General features: G+C 36.2%; 1 protein-coding gene across 2 annotated transcripts; it reads left to right on the forward strand.

Annotated features, from left to right (window-relative positions):
- The first annotated feature begins 2031 nt into the window (after window positions 1-2031).
- Window positions 2032-9078, forward strand: LOC105777501 (probable sucrose-phosphate synthase 3). 2 transcript variants are annotated; one of them, XM_052622327.1, is made up of 13 exons: window positions 2032-2749; window positions 3706-3938; window positions 4548-4611; window positions 4702-5400; window positions 5746-5880; window positions 5964-6095; window positions 6170-6346; window positions 6426-6479; window positions 6575-6637; window positions 6868-7803; window positions 7877-8004; window positions 8496-8800; window positions 8942-9078. In XM_052622327.1, the coding sequence occupies exons 1-12, from the start codon at window positions 2474-2476 to the stop codon at window positions 8770-8772; spliced, it is 3174 nt and encodes a 1057-aa protein (XP_052478287.1). In that variant the 5' UTR covers window positions 2032-2473; the 3' UTR covers window positions 8773-8800; window positions 8942-9078. The 2 variants fall into 2 exon arrangements, with proteins under 2 accessions (XP_052478287.1, XP_012456267.2); XM_012600813.2 differs by having other exon boundaries at window positions 2033-2749; window positions 8496-9078.
- The last annotated feature ends 6717 nt before the right edge of the window (window positions 9079-15795 follow it).

Consider the following 15795-nt stretch of genomic DNA (forward strand, 5'->3'; position numbering starts at 1 on the left):
AATTTTCTTAAGTTGTTGATAGCCTTTGTTGGAGTTATATGATCTTGTTGTAACTTTGTATTGTAATCTACTTTTTTATATACTCGAGCTTTTGGTGTACTTTTAAGTCTCGTGATTTTTACTCTTTGGTTTAAAGAGATTTTACACATAAAAATTGTATGTTTCAGTTTTATTATTTTTGCTTGCTATATTGTGGTTAATTTACTTTGATTGTTGATATATTATGTTACAGTTTTTTCATAATTACCGAATTAGTATTTGGGGAGTGAAAGAACATCAATTATGCCTGCGTAGTGTTTTGTATGTTTAGTTTCATCCCAACATCAACAATCATTTTTCATTTTTCATTCATGTATATAATGCATGTCAAGTTTGGAGTAAAGAAAATTTTGTTAACTATTTATTTAATGAGAAAATATTTGGTATATCTAGAGTTGGGTTGATGACAAGTGTATATAAAATATAGTAAAAATTATAAAAAATGAGACACGTGAGAAATTTATAACTCTAGGTGTGGAGTTAAAAAGTGTATTCTTTGGTGTACCAAATATTCATACATATTTTATATAAAAAACTGTTAACCCTTAAATAATAATATAGACAATGTTTTAGATCGAAATAATAGAGATATTGAATTGATTTGAAATTTTACATAATGATAAATACAATTATATTGATAAATCCAACGAATGTTGGATTGTTAAAATATCAATCATAGAAAAGTTATAAAAAATATAAAACCAAATTAATTTTACATTGGTGTAGATAAATGACTCTCCTTATTTAATAAAAGGGTATCTTTAAATTTTATTTAATAAAATAATTTTAAATTTATTCAATTGAATGTCTAAAAAATTTAATGAATGATCTGATTTTTAGGAAAAATATTGATATGGGAAGGAATAAAATGTTTGTAAAATAATAAATAAAAATAAGAAAAACTACACCCAACATCATTAAATTATTAGTAAATTTATATTTTGGTTACTGAATTTTAAAATTAAAAATTGGTCACTAAATTATTTAAAATTACAAATTGATCATTGATCCGTTAAGTTCTTAATTGAGATTAGCTATGAGAATGGGTAAAATTATAATTTTATCACTCAACTATTAATAAAGTTATAATTTAGTCACTTTGAACGTAATCTAATAAATTTTTTCATTGAAACAATTTAATAATGTGGTATTAAGTTATTTCATATTCTCTCAACCAAATTTTTTCTCTTAATTTTTCTTTTAAGTAGCCAATAAATCAAATGCGAAAAGAAGAGTTGATGAATTATGTAATAAAATAATGTCTTTATTTACGCGACAATCAAGTAGCACAATTCTTTAGTTATTATGATAAAAGTGATGTATAGATAATAAGTTGGTAAACAAGAAGGAAATTAGTCACTGTGAATAAGTTTTTTTTAAAATTAATGGCTAGAATCAAATCAATCAAGACAAAACTTATATTGTTAAGTCAAATTTGTTAATTTGCTTCAAATTTTGTATATAATATTTAGGCTATTTTATATTCGTTAATACACAATTGAGAATGATAGATTTATTTTTGGTTTAGTTGATGTTTTATTTGGATGAGAGAATATAAAATTACTTAATAGTATCATTTATTTAATTGTTCTAATTATGTTGAGAGTGATTAAATTGTAAATTTAATAATTCCCCACATTTAATGCCTATCAGTGACTTTTATAATATTTAAATAATTTAACAATCAATTTATAATAATCATGGTATTTAATAAAAACACAAACACCCAAATCTGTGGAGTTTAAAAGGAAAAACAGGAACGAGAAGCGGACAATCCATGGAAAGGAAAAGAAAGGAAAACAAATACACCCAAATCCACACCCCACACCTTGCATTCCATATCCGAACTGTGTGAAACCAAAAGCTTTACATGCAATTCTTTTATTTTATGTATACGTGTCGTCATCTAGTTAACCCACCATTCTGTAGCCATGTGTTCCTTTTTGCATGGACCTCTCTCCCTTTCTCTTCGCTTCTCTTATTAAGTTGTTCTCCCTTCACTTTCTCCTTGTTTATTAATGCCTTTCCTTCTCTCCTAGGACTCTTTCCACCCTAAACGAACTCTACCTTTTTCAAACCTTTTTTTTTCAAAACTTTCTTCCCAAGTTCTTTTAACGTTTTCATTACTAATTCAATGTAGAAACCAAGACACTCCCCTGTATATTTCTTTTTCTTTTTCTTTTCCTATCATTATTGTTTTGTTTCTATTTCCAAATTCAACAATTGTGTATTCATACTTTGTTTTTGAGTTCTAAGTGAAAAAACATAAAAACACTTCCCTTGTACCTGGAGCCCTAAACACAAGGCAGCCTTATGTTGTGTTGACAAGTTTTTTTCACAGAATTGCTTTGTTATTGAAAAATCAGGATGCTTTCTTAGGCCAAGAAAGCTGTAGAACTGGTTTTGTTTTCTGGGAGAAAGTGAAGGAAAAAGAATGGCAGGGAACGAGTGGATAAATGGGTACTTGGAGGCAATATTGGACAGTGGAGCAGCAGCTATCGAGGAACAAAAGCCAATGGTGGATTTGAGAGAAAGAGGTCATTTCAATCCCACAAAGTACTTTGTTGAAGAGGTGGTGACAGGTGTTGATGAAACCGATCTACATAGGACATGGATCAAGGTTGTCGCCACCCGGAATGCCAGAGAACGTAGTTCCAGGCTCGAGAACATGTGCTGGCGCATTTGGCACCTTACCCGTAAAAAGAAGCAGGTCCCTCTATCCTTCTATCATTGTTACCTTTCTATTCTTTTTCATTTATATATATATATATATACACACATATATGTATATGTATGTATGTATGTGCGTGTATACACACATCACCATGAAAAGCTGTTGAAATTATGGCTTCCAGTTCTTAGTTTTAAAATGCAAATTTCCAAGGACATGTTACATGTATTCTGTTTGTAGTAAAAAGTACCTGACCTTAGTGATTCATGTGAAGGAAAAAGTACATGTATAATAAGCATACTTATTTGACCTTTTGTGGATGGATGTTAAAAGTTAGTAGGCTTTTTTAGGCCTTTTCCACAAGAAGTAGGTGACTGCAATTACACCCTTTGGTAAAGAGAGAAAAATTATGAATCATTTTGAGCAATTGGCATTCTTGAATTGTATTGGCTCTTCTTTTATTTTTATTTTTTTCCTTATGCGTTTATGATTAATCTAGATTCGGTACTTTGTTGATCAGCCTGAATAGCCCTTGATTCCTTTTAATGCAGCATAAATCTACAAGTATGTATGATAAGCCTGACTGAAGTTAGCAAGAAACCATGAAAAATATTAGTAATGAATACGTGTATAATTGTATAGGCATGTGTCTTTGGATGTCCATGTACGTATGTGAGGACTAGTTAGGTTGTCTTTCTCGATTATCCAGTCCGGTTAACAGCTTGAATATTTATATCTGCTCATTTTACTATATGGTACCTTGAGTTTGAAGAAATTCCTTGTTGAAGATACTTAACTCTGTAAAATGGACAATTCTGTAAGTGCTTCTTCCTGTTTAATTCGACTAAATGAGAGTTTTGCTAGAATAGTTCTAGGGTCTGACATTTCCCCTTTTAAGTACAATAATATATTTTGAGAGCCAAGAAACCTGAAATAAGCTTTTACTTACTGAAAATGAGTAGAGGACTCAAATCTCAATCTTGTTATGTAAATAGTTGGAATGGGAAGAACTGCAAAGATTGGCAAAGCGGAGGTGGGAACGTGAACTAGTGCGCAAGGATGCCACTGAGGACTTGGCCGAAGACCTGTCAGAAGGAGAGAAGGGAGATACTGTGAGCGAGTTGATACATGCTGAGACCCCAAGGGTATCTTTCCATAGTAACGCTTCCAGCTTGGAACTGTGGTCAGATGACAAGAAGGAAAAAAAACTTTACATTATCCTTATCAGGTATCATTTTCCCTCCTAGTATACATCAATCTTGAGTTCATCTTAGATTAGTCCATCAATTTAAGCCTACTTCATAAGTTAGTTTTTGTGCATAGATTCAATGTACAGTTTGGTAAAACCATTTTTTGTGTCGTATTTCGTTTAAAACTTTAGAAGAGAAAGGAAGTGCCTACTTGCCTAATGATAGCCATTGCAATTTAAAATGGTTAACCCCATCCTCTAGTTGAGAACATCCATTGAACTGAGATGAAGACAAAGGACTTATCTACTCTATTTAGTTATTCGGTTAAACTAATGATTTGTGATTGGAAGAGATGGCAAAAATCTTTTCAACTTACATGTGTATTTTTCATCTTCCCAATGATTTACATCTTTCATTAAGGGAAAATTTTTATGTATGTAGTTCTTGAATTTCTTCATTTCATTGTCCATAGAATTAAAAAAGAATGTAAAGTGACATGAACATCCCTGAAAGTTACCATCATGATTTTACTCCAAGTGGCATGACTTCCATGCATTATAATGGAAAAGCAACTTCAGAAATTCTGTAAGGAATTCTCCATTAACAGTTCAATTGAAGCACTGTTTCATTTCTTCTCTGTAAACCAGTTTGCATGGTTTAGTCCGAGGAGAAAACATGGAGCTTGGTCGAGATTCTGACACTGGTGGACAGGTAAATGTTGTATTACTAAACATATATATATTTCTCATATTTTGGCCTCCAATTATTTTCTGTTTTCATGAAAGATAAAATGATCCTCAGGTCAAATATGTGGTAGAGCTTTCTAGGGCTCTTGCTAAGATGCCGGGAGTGTATAGAGTAGATCTTTTTACTCGACAAGTCTTATCACCTGAAGTTGATTGGAGCTATGGCGAGCCTACAGAAATGCTAACAACTGCCAGTGAAGATGCAGATGGAAATGATGTTGGAGAGAGTAGTGGGGCATACATTATAAGGATCCCTTTTGGTCCACGTGATAAGTACCTTCATAAAGAATTATTATGGCCATATATTCAGGAATTTGTAGATGGTGCTCTGGCTCACATTCTTAACATGTCAAAAGTTCTCGGTGAACAAGTTGGTGGGGGCCAACCTGTGTGGCCATATGTTATCCATGGTCATTATGCTGATGCAGGGGACAGTGCTGCTCTTCTCTCAGGTGCTTTAAATGTCCCCATGGTTTTAACAGGACACTCTCTTGGGAGAAACAAACTTGAGCAACTGCTTAAACAAGGACGACAATCAAAAGAAGACATCAATTCGATGTACAAGATTATGAGAAGAATTGAAGCAGAAGAACTTTCCCTTGATGTTGCAGAACTAGTTATCACTAGTACCCAGCAAGAGATTGAAGAGCAGTGGGGGCTTTATGATGGGTTTGATGTCAAGCTCGAAAAAATTTTACGTGCCCGTGCTAGACGAGGGGTAAACTGTCATGGTCGGTATATGCCAAGGATGGTGGTAAGAATATTTCTCCCCTTTTGCTCCGTCTTTTCCCCTATTTCAAGTTGTTGTATTGATAACTGCTTTCTTGATATGGGTTTTAGGGGTAATGTGAAAAGAGAAGAAAGAAGTGTATTTGTCCGTGCTCCTCACTCTGAAACATAATCCATGTCCTTCATTCCTCCTGTGCTGAAATATATTGTTAACTCCACATGGAACTTGATGTTTTAAGCAAACTAACCTAAGGATCTGATTAACTAGGGGCTACTGCAATGAATTCACATTTTGTAAAAAGTTTGAAAAGACTATGAATCATTTTGTTTGCACCTCTTCTTTTGGCTTTGAAGTACAATTTATATGCAGGTTATTCCTCCTGGCATGGACTTCAGCAGTGTTGTAGTTCAAGAAGATGCCTCTGAGGTTGATGGAGAACTTCCCACAGTTATTGGAGGTACTGATGGGTCATCTCCAAAAGCAATTCCAACAATATGGTCAGAAGTAAGTAGGTCGGCTATGTTATGCACTCATGGTTCAGAAATCCTGAGATATCTGTTATTGATTCTTCCTATTATGCTTGGCAGGTAATGAGGTTTCTTACAAATCCCCACAAGCCAATGATCTTGGCCTTATCTAGACCTGATCCAAAGAAGAACATTACCACTCTTTTGAAAGCCTTTGGAGAATGTCGTCCTTTACGAGAGCTTGCTAATCTTGTAAGTTATTTGTGCGACAATTTTGATTTACAGAGTGGAAGAAAGACTACTAATACTGATTGTTTTTCGTGCAGACACTTATAATGGGGAACAGGGATGATATTGATGAAATGACTAGTGGGAATGCTAGTGTCCTCATAACAGTATTGAAACTCATTGATAAGTATGACCTCTATGGACTAGTTGCCTATCCAAAGCATCACAAACAGACTGATGTTCCTGATATTTATCGACTTGCAGCAAAAACAAAGGTTAGTTAGAGTGCATAATTGTTGAAGCTAGTTCATGTGCTTCTGTTTTTAAATTAACCAACTGGATGTAATTACTCAGGGAGTTTTCATAAATCCTGCTCTGGTCGAGCCTTTTGGACTTACGTTGATAGAGGTTGGTTTCTATTGGTTGAGGTTTATCTTGATTCCATCTTTATTAAGTTCCACGAGATAGAATCTTGATCTCTATTTTTTTTTTATATAATTCAGGCAGCAGCTCATGGCCTGCCAATGGTGGCAACCAAAAATGGTGGACCAGTTGACATCCAGCGGGTAAGAAAAATGAATGTCTCTCTCAATCGTAAGATATTGCCTGGTGGGACTTCCCAAGTTTTCAATTATAAACTTTCACCAGGAAGGTTGAGCACAATGGACACAAAACATCATAGAGACTGTTGAAAATGTTAAAATTCTGAATATTCCAATTGTCTAGATACGTTTCTTATACAAAATTGTATAATAATTCCAAGTCTTAATATTTCCTTTTCTTCAATGAATTTTAGGCACTAAATAATGGTCTTCTTGTGGATCCCCATGATCAGCAAGCAATTGCTGATGCCCTGCTGAAGTTGGTATCGGAGAAAAACTTGTGGCATGACTGCAGAAGGAATGGTTGGAAGAACATACATCTATACTCATGGCCGGAACACTGCCGTACCTACTTGACAAAGGTGGCAGCTTGTCGAATGAGACATACTCAGTGGAAAACAGATACACCGGGGGATGAAGTCTCTGCTGAAGTGTCATCTTTAAATGACTCACTTAAAGACGTGCACGACATGTCCCTTAGGCTTTCAGTTGATGATAAAGCTTCTCTAACTGGATCTCTCGACCCTGTAGCTTCATCTTCTGGTGAGCCTGATGTGCAAGACCAAGTAAAACGAGTCCTAAGCAAGATAAAAAAGCCAGAAACAAACTCGAAAGAAAATGAAGGAGTAAAGCTTGAAAATGTGCCAAGCAAGTATCCGATTTTGAGGAGGCGGCATAGATTGGTTGTTTTAATACTTGACTGCTATGACAGCAACGGGTTACCTGAGAAGAAGATGGCTCAAGTTATACAAGACATATTTAAGGCTGTTCGGCTGGACACTCAAAATGCAAAATTCACAGGTTTTGCTATATCGACTGCTATGCCAGTCTCAGAAACAATGGAGTTCTTGAAATCAGCAAAGATTCAAGTAAATGAGTTTGATGCTCTGATCTGTGGCAGTGGCAGTGAAGTGTATTACCCTGGAACTTACACAGCAGAAGATGGAAAGCTTTTTGCTGATCCTGATTATGCCTCTCATATTGCCTTTCATTGGGGCTATGAGGGTCTAAAGAAGACAATTTGGAAGTTGATGAACCCTGAAGGTGAACAAAAATCTCCATGTGCTGAGGAAGATGTGAAATCGAGCAACGCCCACTGTGTTGCATACTTTGTAAAGGAGCTGAGTAAGGTATATATCCCTATTGGTAACATAAGAACTAATAGCATTTTTTGTTTGAATCTTATGGTGGCTGCTTTTACAGGCCAAGAAAGTTGATGATTTGAGGCAGAAGCTCAGGATGCGAGGTCTCCGTTGTCATCCAATGTATTGCAGGAACTCAACTAGAATGCAAGTTGTTCCTCTCCTTGCATCTCGAGCTCAGGCACTCAGGTAAAGTTGTATTAAGATGAACCTTGATTCTTGGACAGGAATTGAAACACCCTTGGTGTCTAAATCTATGCTTGCCCAACTGTTTATTTCTCTTATTAAGGTACATATGTTTGACACCCTCAAAATACATGGAAGAACATACCGATGTCTGTGACATACCCATACTCATATTTGACACTCACACTCAAGTCCAAGGTCCAAGTATCATAGGTTTAAATGCTCTAAAGGTCATTCTTTTGAGAAAATCAAAGGTGAATATGGACATATCTGTAACATGTAAAATGATTGTATGTCAACTTCAAGACAATTGATATCGAGATGTTGCATTTCATCTAGTAAGAAGCTCTCTTCTTATAAGACTTTCATGCATGAGAAAATTAATTAAATTCAACAAATTAATTGTTGATTTCATGTGCATTTAACTGATCACTGTACCATGACTTGATTATCATCACCTATCAGATCATAACTTATTTCATTCTGATAACCAGGTACCTTTTTGTGCGTTGGAGACTGAATGTTGCAAACATGTTTGTCATTGTTGGCGAAACCGGAGACACCGATTACGAGGAGTTGATAGCTGGAGCTCATAAGACATTGATCATGAAGGAAGTGGTGACAAAGGGTTCCGAAGCATTGCTTCGAACAACCGACTTGAGAAATGACATTGTCCCTTCTGACAGCCTCTTGATTGCCAGTATTAAAGGTGGAGCAACGCCAGAAGAGATTTCTGAAGCTTTAAAAGCATTATCTAAAGCAAGCCTCTGACAGCTGCTGGTGTTTAGAGCATGAAATGGTAGTTTAAATTCCATATTCCTAATAAAAATTATTGTTAAATTCCTCCTCTTTTTAATTTTTTGGAATGCTATGAAGGAATGGTAATTTTCCATTTCTTTAGTATAGCTAGATTAAGTTTCATATGGTTTTTGTCTTTCAGGTTTATACATGTGCAAACAGGGTCTACAATGGCCACTACTGATATCTAATTTCTTCTATTTGATGTAGATAAAATTGTAACCACCATTGTTGATGTTACTTGCATTTATTAATAACCTATGGTATCATGTCAATACAGTTCAAGGTCTGTTATTTAAATTTTGATAATGAGCATCGATAAATGTATGTATGGGTTTTTTACAAAATTATTATAAAAAAAATTAAAAATAACCAAAATATTTTTTTTATTTACGAAAATATACCAAAAACAAAAAAGCAGGTAAAAAAAAAAGAAGTCTGCATCGATTTGACAACTCCCTGGTGGAGGGAAAGAGATTGGCGGCACCAAATGCGCCAATGTGATTGACGGCACCGATGGTGCCAAAGTCATTGGCGGCACCAGTATTATAATGGGGCCGATCGATGGGGGGGGAGAAGGAGAGCGAAAGAAAGAAAGGAAAAGAAAGAAAAGGAGAGGAGAGGAAAGAAAGAAAAAGAATGAAAGAAAAGGAAAGGAGAAGAAAAAAGAAAGAAAAAGAGGAAAGAAAAGGAAAGGAGAAGAAAAAGAAAGAAAAAGAAGGAAAGAAAAGGAAAGGAAGAGAAAAAAAAAGAAGAAGAGGGAAGGAAGGAAAGAAAAGAAAAAAAATATTTTTATTATAAATTTAATTTTTTGTAATATTTGTGTGTTAAAATTTATGTTATATACATTATACGTATTTTATTATTGTATTTAGCATATATATTTTATGAAATATATTTAGAATAAAAAATTTATGGTATGTACATTGTATGTTGATTAGGAATTTTTTTATGAAATTTACTTAGAATGTTGAGATTAGTTTTTTAGGCAAATAGCATTAAAAGTAAAATGATAAAGAAATATATTTAAGAAAACATAAAATACGAAAAGAAAAACGGAAATTATATATTCACGAAACTAATAAAATGCGAAAAAATTGTATTTGTAATAAATTTCAAACATAATGCACTGAAATAATGTAAAATTATAAAATTAAAAATTACGATATTTTTAAAATAATAAAATGCGGATAAAAATACGAACAAATGGTCAAGTAAGAGTGTATTAGTAACTTTTTAAAATTCAAAATAATTAATACAAATAATTGAAACAAAATGTCTGAAATAATATAAAATATGAAAATAATATATTTTTATTGAAAGTAATAAAAATCGGGAAAATAATACGAGTAAAGGGCAGGGATAAGGGTTTTTTTGGGTTTTTTACCAAAATATTACAAAAAAATAAAAAAAATACCAAAATATTATAAACTTTTTTTTATTTACCAAAATAATAGAAAAAAAAAAGAGGCTGATGGAGGGGAATAAAAAGGCGGCACCAATGGAGGGGAATAAAAAAGCGGCACCAAAATGTGGCTAATTGTCTTCTAAGCCCTCCTTATTTATTATTTTCTTTTATTCCCCTTCAACACGCTAAATTAATAAATTTCAAACATTATGCACTGAAATAATGTAAAATTATAAAATTAAAAATTATGATATTTTTAAAATAATAAAATGTAGAGAAAAATACGAACAAATGGCGGAAGTAAGAGTGTATTACTAACTTTTTTAAAAATTCAGAAATAATTAATACAAAATATTTCAAACAAAATGTACTGAAATAATATAAAATAATAAAAATACGAAAATAATATATTTTTATTGAAAGTAATAAAAATCGGGAAAATAATACGAGCAAAGGGCAGGGATAAGGTTTTTTTTTCTTACACCAAATTAATTTAAAAAACACACTAAATTAATAAATTTCAACTTGCAGGCATCGCAATGGCTCCATTGATTCGAACCGATAAACACATATCTGACGCGGCTAATAGCTCGGTATGATTTATTATTTGTTAATCACGGGTTCTATTTATTTAAAAAGGATATACGTAGTATATACAAATAAATCATGTTATCGTAATATTTTTTCTGTAATTTAACACTATCAGGACTCGTACCGAGTATTAAGCGACCGTGTGAGTGTTTTAAAGAAAGCTCCGGATGCACGATTGATGTCGTACTTGGAGCAAGCCAGATTTGGGTCAGTAGCATTGATCCGGTCCTCCGACTTGCGCTTTGATTTATTATCTGCGCTAGTGGAGCAGTGGCGCCCGGAGACCCACACTTTTCATTTTCCGTGCGGGGAATGCACGGTGACCTTGGAGGATGTTGCATTGCAGCTTGGGCTCCCAATTGACGGGAGTCCCGTAACAGGAGTATCTTCATTTACCGATCCGGCTGCACTTTGTTATCAGCTCCTAGGAGACTCGCCAGAGGACGGTGAGTTATATTTTTCGGGCTTAAAATTTACATGGCTGAAAGCCAAATTTGGACAATTATCAGCGACTGCCACTAAAGGTGAGTTGATGTGCGCTGCTCGACAAGGTGCATTTGATGTACTTGCCCCTATTAGTTGATTTGTCCAGTGTTATCTCCTATAGCTGGGGCTCTGCCGTGCTAGCAGTGTTGTATCGGGAGTTTTGTCGGGCGACAAACCAGGATGTTGTAGACATCGACGGATGCCTCACATTGCTGCAGTCCTGGGCGCTGTATCGGATGCCATTTTTGGCATCGATTAGTCACCAACCGTATGTTTATCCACTGCTGAACAGGTGATAAAATATAACTTCTCATTATTTGTAGTCATAATATATTGACTAATGTTACCAACCCTAAACCCTATATTTGTGTTTTGTAGGTGGAGTGTTCGTCCGGGTATCGAGAAGTCGTACATTGTCCCGATATACCACCTCATGATCGAACAGTATGCTCGGGAAGGGGTAAGCTGCTATTCTAATATTCATGACATCTTACTTTCTATATCTTACTCACATGTTATGGCTAATTATAACCATGTTATTAATCATGCAGTTTATATGAACGCCATAACGTACACCGGAAATTACAGATGTGGTACCCTCGTCTGCATACGTGCATTCCTACATATTGTGCACTAATGCACCAATTATAAATTTCAATATGGTCGAGTGGTATCACGAAAATCGGGTGCTACGACAGTTTGACTGCATCCAACCTATCCCGGATCTGCCGTGTGAGGAGGGGGAAGTTCACGGCATGAATAAGAGAGGAAAATCGATGTTGGATTGGGGAATTAAACACCGAAAATTTGTGGCGCTGTGGAATGATCGATTGCGTCGAAGACCTCAGATGGTTATGGCTACCGATTCGCAACCATCATTAGAGTATATACAATGGTACTATAGTTGCGGGAAGCCATATATACTTGGAGGCGATCATTGTAGTCCCTCGACGTCGCAAACGACACTGGGATCGGCCAAAGTGGCCCCGATAGATCCGGATCCTACGGCATATTATTCTCCGGAACCACCAGAGCCCAAGCAAGAGCCCCAGCCAGAGCCACAGCCAGTGCCCCAGCCAGATCCGGAACAATCATGTTCACATGTCGGTTCAGATAGCTATCATCCGGATTTGTCGGGCACTGACTATTTACCGAGCATCTCAGGGGTAGAATACGCATACAACTTTGAACTCTTCGGATCCTACTCACCCGGCCCATATCCACAGCATTATGGGACTCCCTCCGCAGCATCAAGTTCGTCGATGCCGAACGAGGGACCTGCTCTAAATGATTTCCTCCCTATTTTTACTACATCTCCACCTGTGCCAAATAATAATGTTGGTCATCGCGGACACCCAGAACGTGACCGTCGACCTCCGAATAGGTATACCCCTAGGACTACACCATCGAACCATTAATTTTAGGGGTGCATGGCACATTTTTTGTACATTAACACGTTTGTACTTTTTTGTATAAATTTAATTATTCCAATTTAATTATTCTAATTTAATTATTCTAGTTTTAGTTATTATGCTTATTGTTCAACTTCATTTTACCAATTTAATTATTTTAAATTTGCATTATATTAAAGCTTAATTTAAGGTTATATGCCTCCATTTTCGATATAATTTTAATAATTCCAAACGTCATATACTATTTTATAACTTAATTTGGATACAATGTAATCATAATCATAAGCTGAAGAGGTATACTTATTTTATACTTTTTTTATCATTACACATATAAATTTTACAGTATTAGGTCAATTACGACCTGATCCGGATGACTGTCCAACATGAAAGTTTCGGTTAGGGCATTTATTCCGACTATGACCAATTAACCTACATATTCCACAACGCTTTTCGTCAAACTTCTCCCTGATGTCCATTTCATTACGGATTCTGTTTGACTGCGGACGATCTCTTGGATTCCTCCGCAGCCCTCTATCTGGGAGAAGCTCGAAAGTCGTCGGAGGCACCTCCCACGTAGATAGGTTAGGCAAGACGGGGAACTTATTTTCCCAGACACGTAATGTGCGCTTCAGCGTGTACACATCATCGACATATTGTTCAACATTAAGGTTGATTTTAGCACACGCTGCCACGACATACGCACAGGGATAATGAAGTGTTTCAAACCTCTTGCACTCGCACCGTCGATTCCGGAGATCAACTCCATAGGACTTAGTTGGTATACCAGGTCGACGATTGATGGTCTCAGTAACTCGAAACGTTTCCAGTCATCGTGAATATATTTCTACATTTATTGACCTCGCCAACCGACAGTTTGCGACCATTGCATCCCTGACATATTTGACAAACAGGTGTCCCACCTCAATCTGGTCGACTTGCTGCTGACCCATTCTTGGCATCAAAGTAGCCAGACTGTAGAAAGTAGCAGAAAATATAGATGCAATTGGAAGATGACGTGTTTTCAACAAGACAACGTTGATCCCCTCGACTAAGTTTGTGGTCATTTGGCCATAACGAAAGCCCTCGTCAAAACTTTGAGCCCATTGCCACGGGTCCATTGTGCCTAACCATTGTCGGAAAGATGTGTTTGTCTGCCCCTCCATATCACTTTCAAGTCGGATCATTTGTGGCCCTAACTCGTACGCTGCATACGTATTAAGAAAAAATAAGTTTTAGTAACTCGATAACATAAAACATTACAACTTATATTGAAAATATAAGGTTATCGTTTACCCATTGCCACGACTTGTCTCTTCCAGTCTGCATTCTTGTAATCTTTGTAGAAGTTAGCCGCAATGTGACGGATGCAGTAAACGGATCTCCACGGCACACCAGAACGCCTGATTGCTGCAATTAAACCCTTCCCTCTATCAGAGATGATGCAAATGTTGTCGTTGCTAATAACATACCTCTGCAGGTTTGTGAGGAAGAATTCCCATGACTCCATGTTCTCTTTATCTACGATAGCAAATGCTATCGGGAGCACGTTTCTGTTGCCATCTTGAGCAACCGCAATAAGTAAGATCTCTGTATATTTTCCATACAGCTAGGTCCCATCTACCTGCATAAGTGGCTTGCAGTAGGGAAATGCCCGCACATATAGATCGAACGTTCAGAACATCCGATGGAAAATCCTTTTTGCTGGCTGTAACTGGTCGTCCGGGCCGTAATATGGCCTTGTCTGCAACTCAATCACAGTCCCCGGTACGTACTCCCGCATAGTAGCTATCCAACCTTGAAGCTCGTTATACAACGAATCCTAATCCCCATACAGTTGCTCTATCGTTATCTGTTTAGTAATCCATGCCTTCCGATATGAGACTCGATACTGGAATCGTGCTTGCATTTCAGCAATCAATACCGAAACTTTAATGGTCGGCATATCCTTTACCATTGGCATGATACACGTACAGATTGTTTTGGAATCAAGTTTTCCATGATCTTCTGTCATACGTGTTGATGTGCATGTATGAGGACCAAAAAATTTTCGTATCTCCCATATCTGAGAACTTTTAATGAATGCAGCTCGCACCTGCCAATTGCAGCCTTCCGCTGCCTTCCAACACTCCCCAACATATATTGTCGGAGTAGACACTGCGACTTTATAATCAACCTATATGTTCATGCTGTACCGTTTGATGCCATATATGCACTATTCTTTACAGCTGAATCTCTGGCCTATGAATAACTCCTCATCATCAGATGTTACGGCCAGCCCGTGACGATGAACTATTTCAAGGTACTCTGGGAACTCAGCTACATACGCTGTGTCGGGGTCTATGAGTGACATGTGTGGCCAAGGATTATTGTGTATCAAAATACGTCGCATCTGCTCCTCAATCGAAGAAGCGTTAATGTCTTCATCGTCAATATCATCAGGTACATCGTCCACATCGGGATCACCGTCACTATCGACCTCTTCATCCCAATGATCGCCACCACCTTCTTCTTCACCACCAACCATATCAACATCCGGTGTAATATTCAGGTCGATACCGATCCCACCCATAGTCGATTCACTATCAACGTATGATATTGGAGCCACCATCCACGATTCTTGAGCTCCGTATTCTTCATCAGATGCATTGACATCTTTATTTTGCTCCATACCGGCTAACTCAGCAAATAAGTGAATCGGTGCATTCTTGTCACTCCCATTCCCACAGTAGAGATCGACCATTGTCTCCACGTTTTTGTAAATCGCAAGTTCCATTTCATTTAATTTGGTGGATTTGTCAAACCGGAAACTTGTAGAAAATTTTTGCTATCCTTCTCCCACAACGCCTAAGAATTTTTGCATTAATCATTGCCTTCATTTCATCGAACGAGACATTTCTATTAAATCTCATTGCTATTTGTTGCCGACATTCAAATATACATCCAACACTTGTTGTCAAGATGACTCCATCGAAATAAACGCATACAAAAAACTTAGCATCCATCTTCAATATTTAATCTGTCAAAAAATAAACAAAATCTCATAAAAAATCTCGAACGGTAAATAAATAAATTAAATAAAAAAATTAATGTTTCAATATG

The sequence above is a fragment of the Gossypium raimondii genome, chromosome 10 (genome assembly GCF_025698545.1).
Source record: "Gossypium raimondii isolate GPD5lz chromosome 10, ASM2569854v1, whole genome shotgun sequence".
NCBI lineage: Eukaryota > Viridiplantae > Streptophyta > Magnoliopsida > Malvales > Malvaceae > Gossypium > Gossypium raimondii.

What these genes read in the sequence shown, in the direction of transcription:
- LOC105777501 (XM_052622327.1), top strand. Translation starts at nt 2,474, where the DNA reads ATGGCAGGGAACGAGTGGATAAATGGGTACTTGGAGGCAATATTGGAC. An exon ending in TTGGACTTACGTTGATAGAG is followed by an intron (nt 6,480 to 6,574) that starts GTTGGTTTCTAT and finishes TATATAATTCAG; the next exon opens with GCAGCAGCTCATGGCCTGCC. An exon ending in TTGTAAAGGAGCTGAGTAAG is followed by an intron (nt 7,804 to 7,876) that starts GTATATATCCCT and finishes CTGCTTTTACAG; the next exon opens with GCCAAGAAAGTTGATGATTT.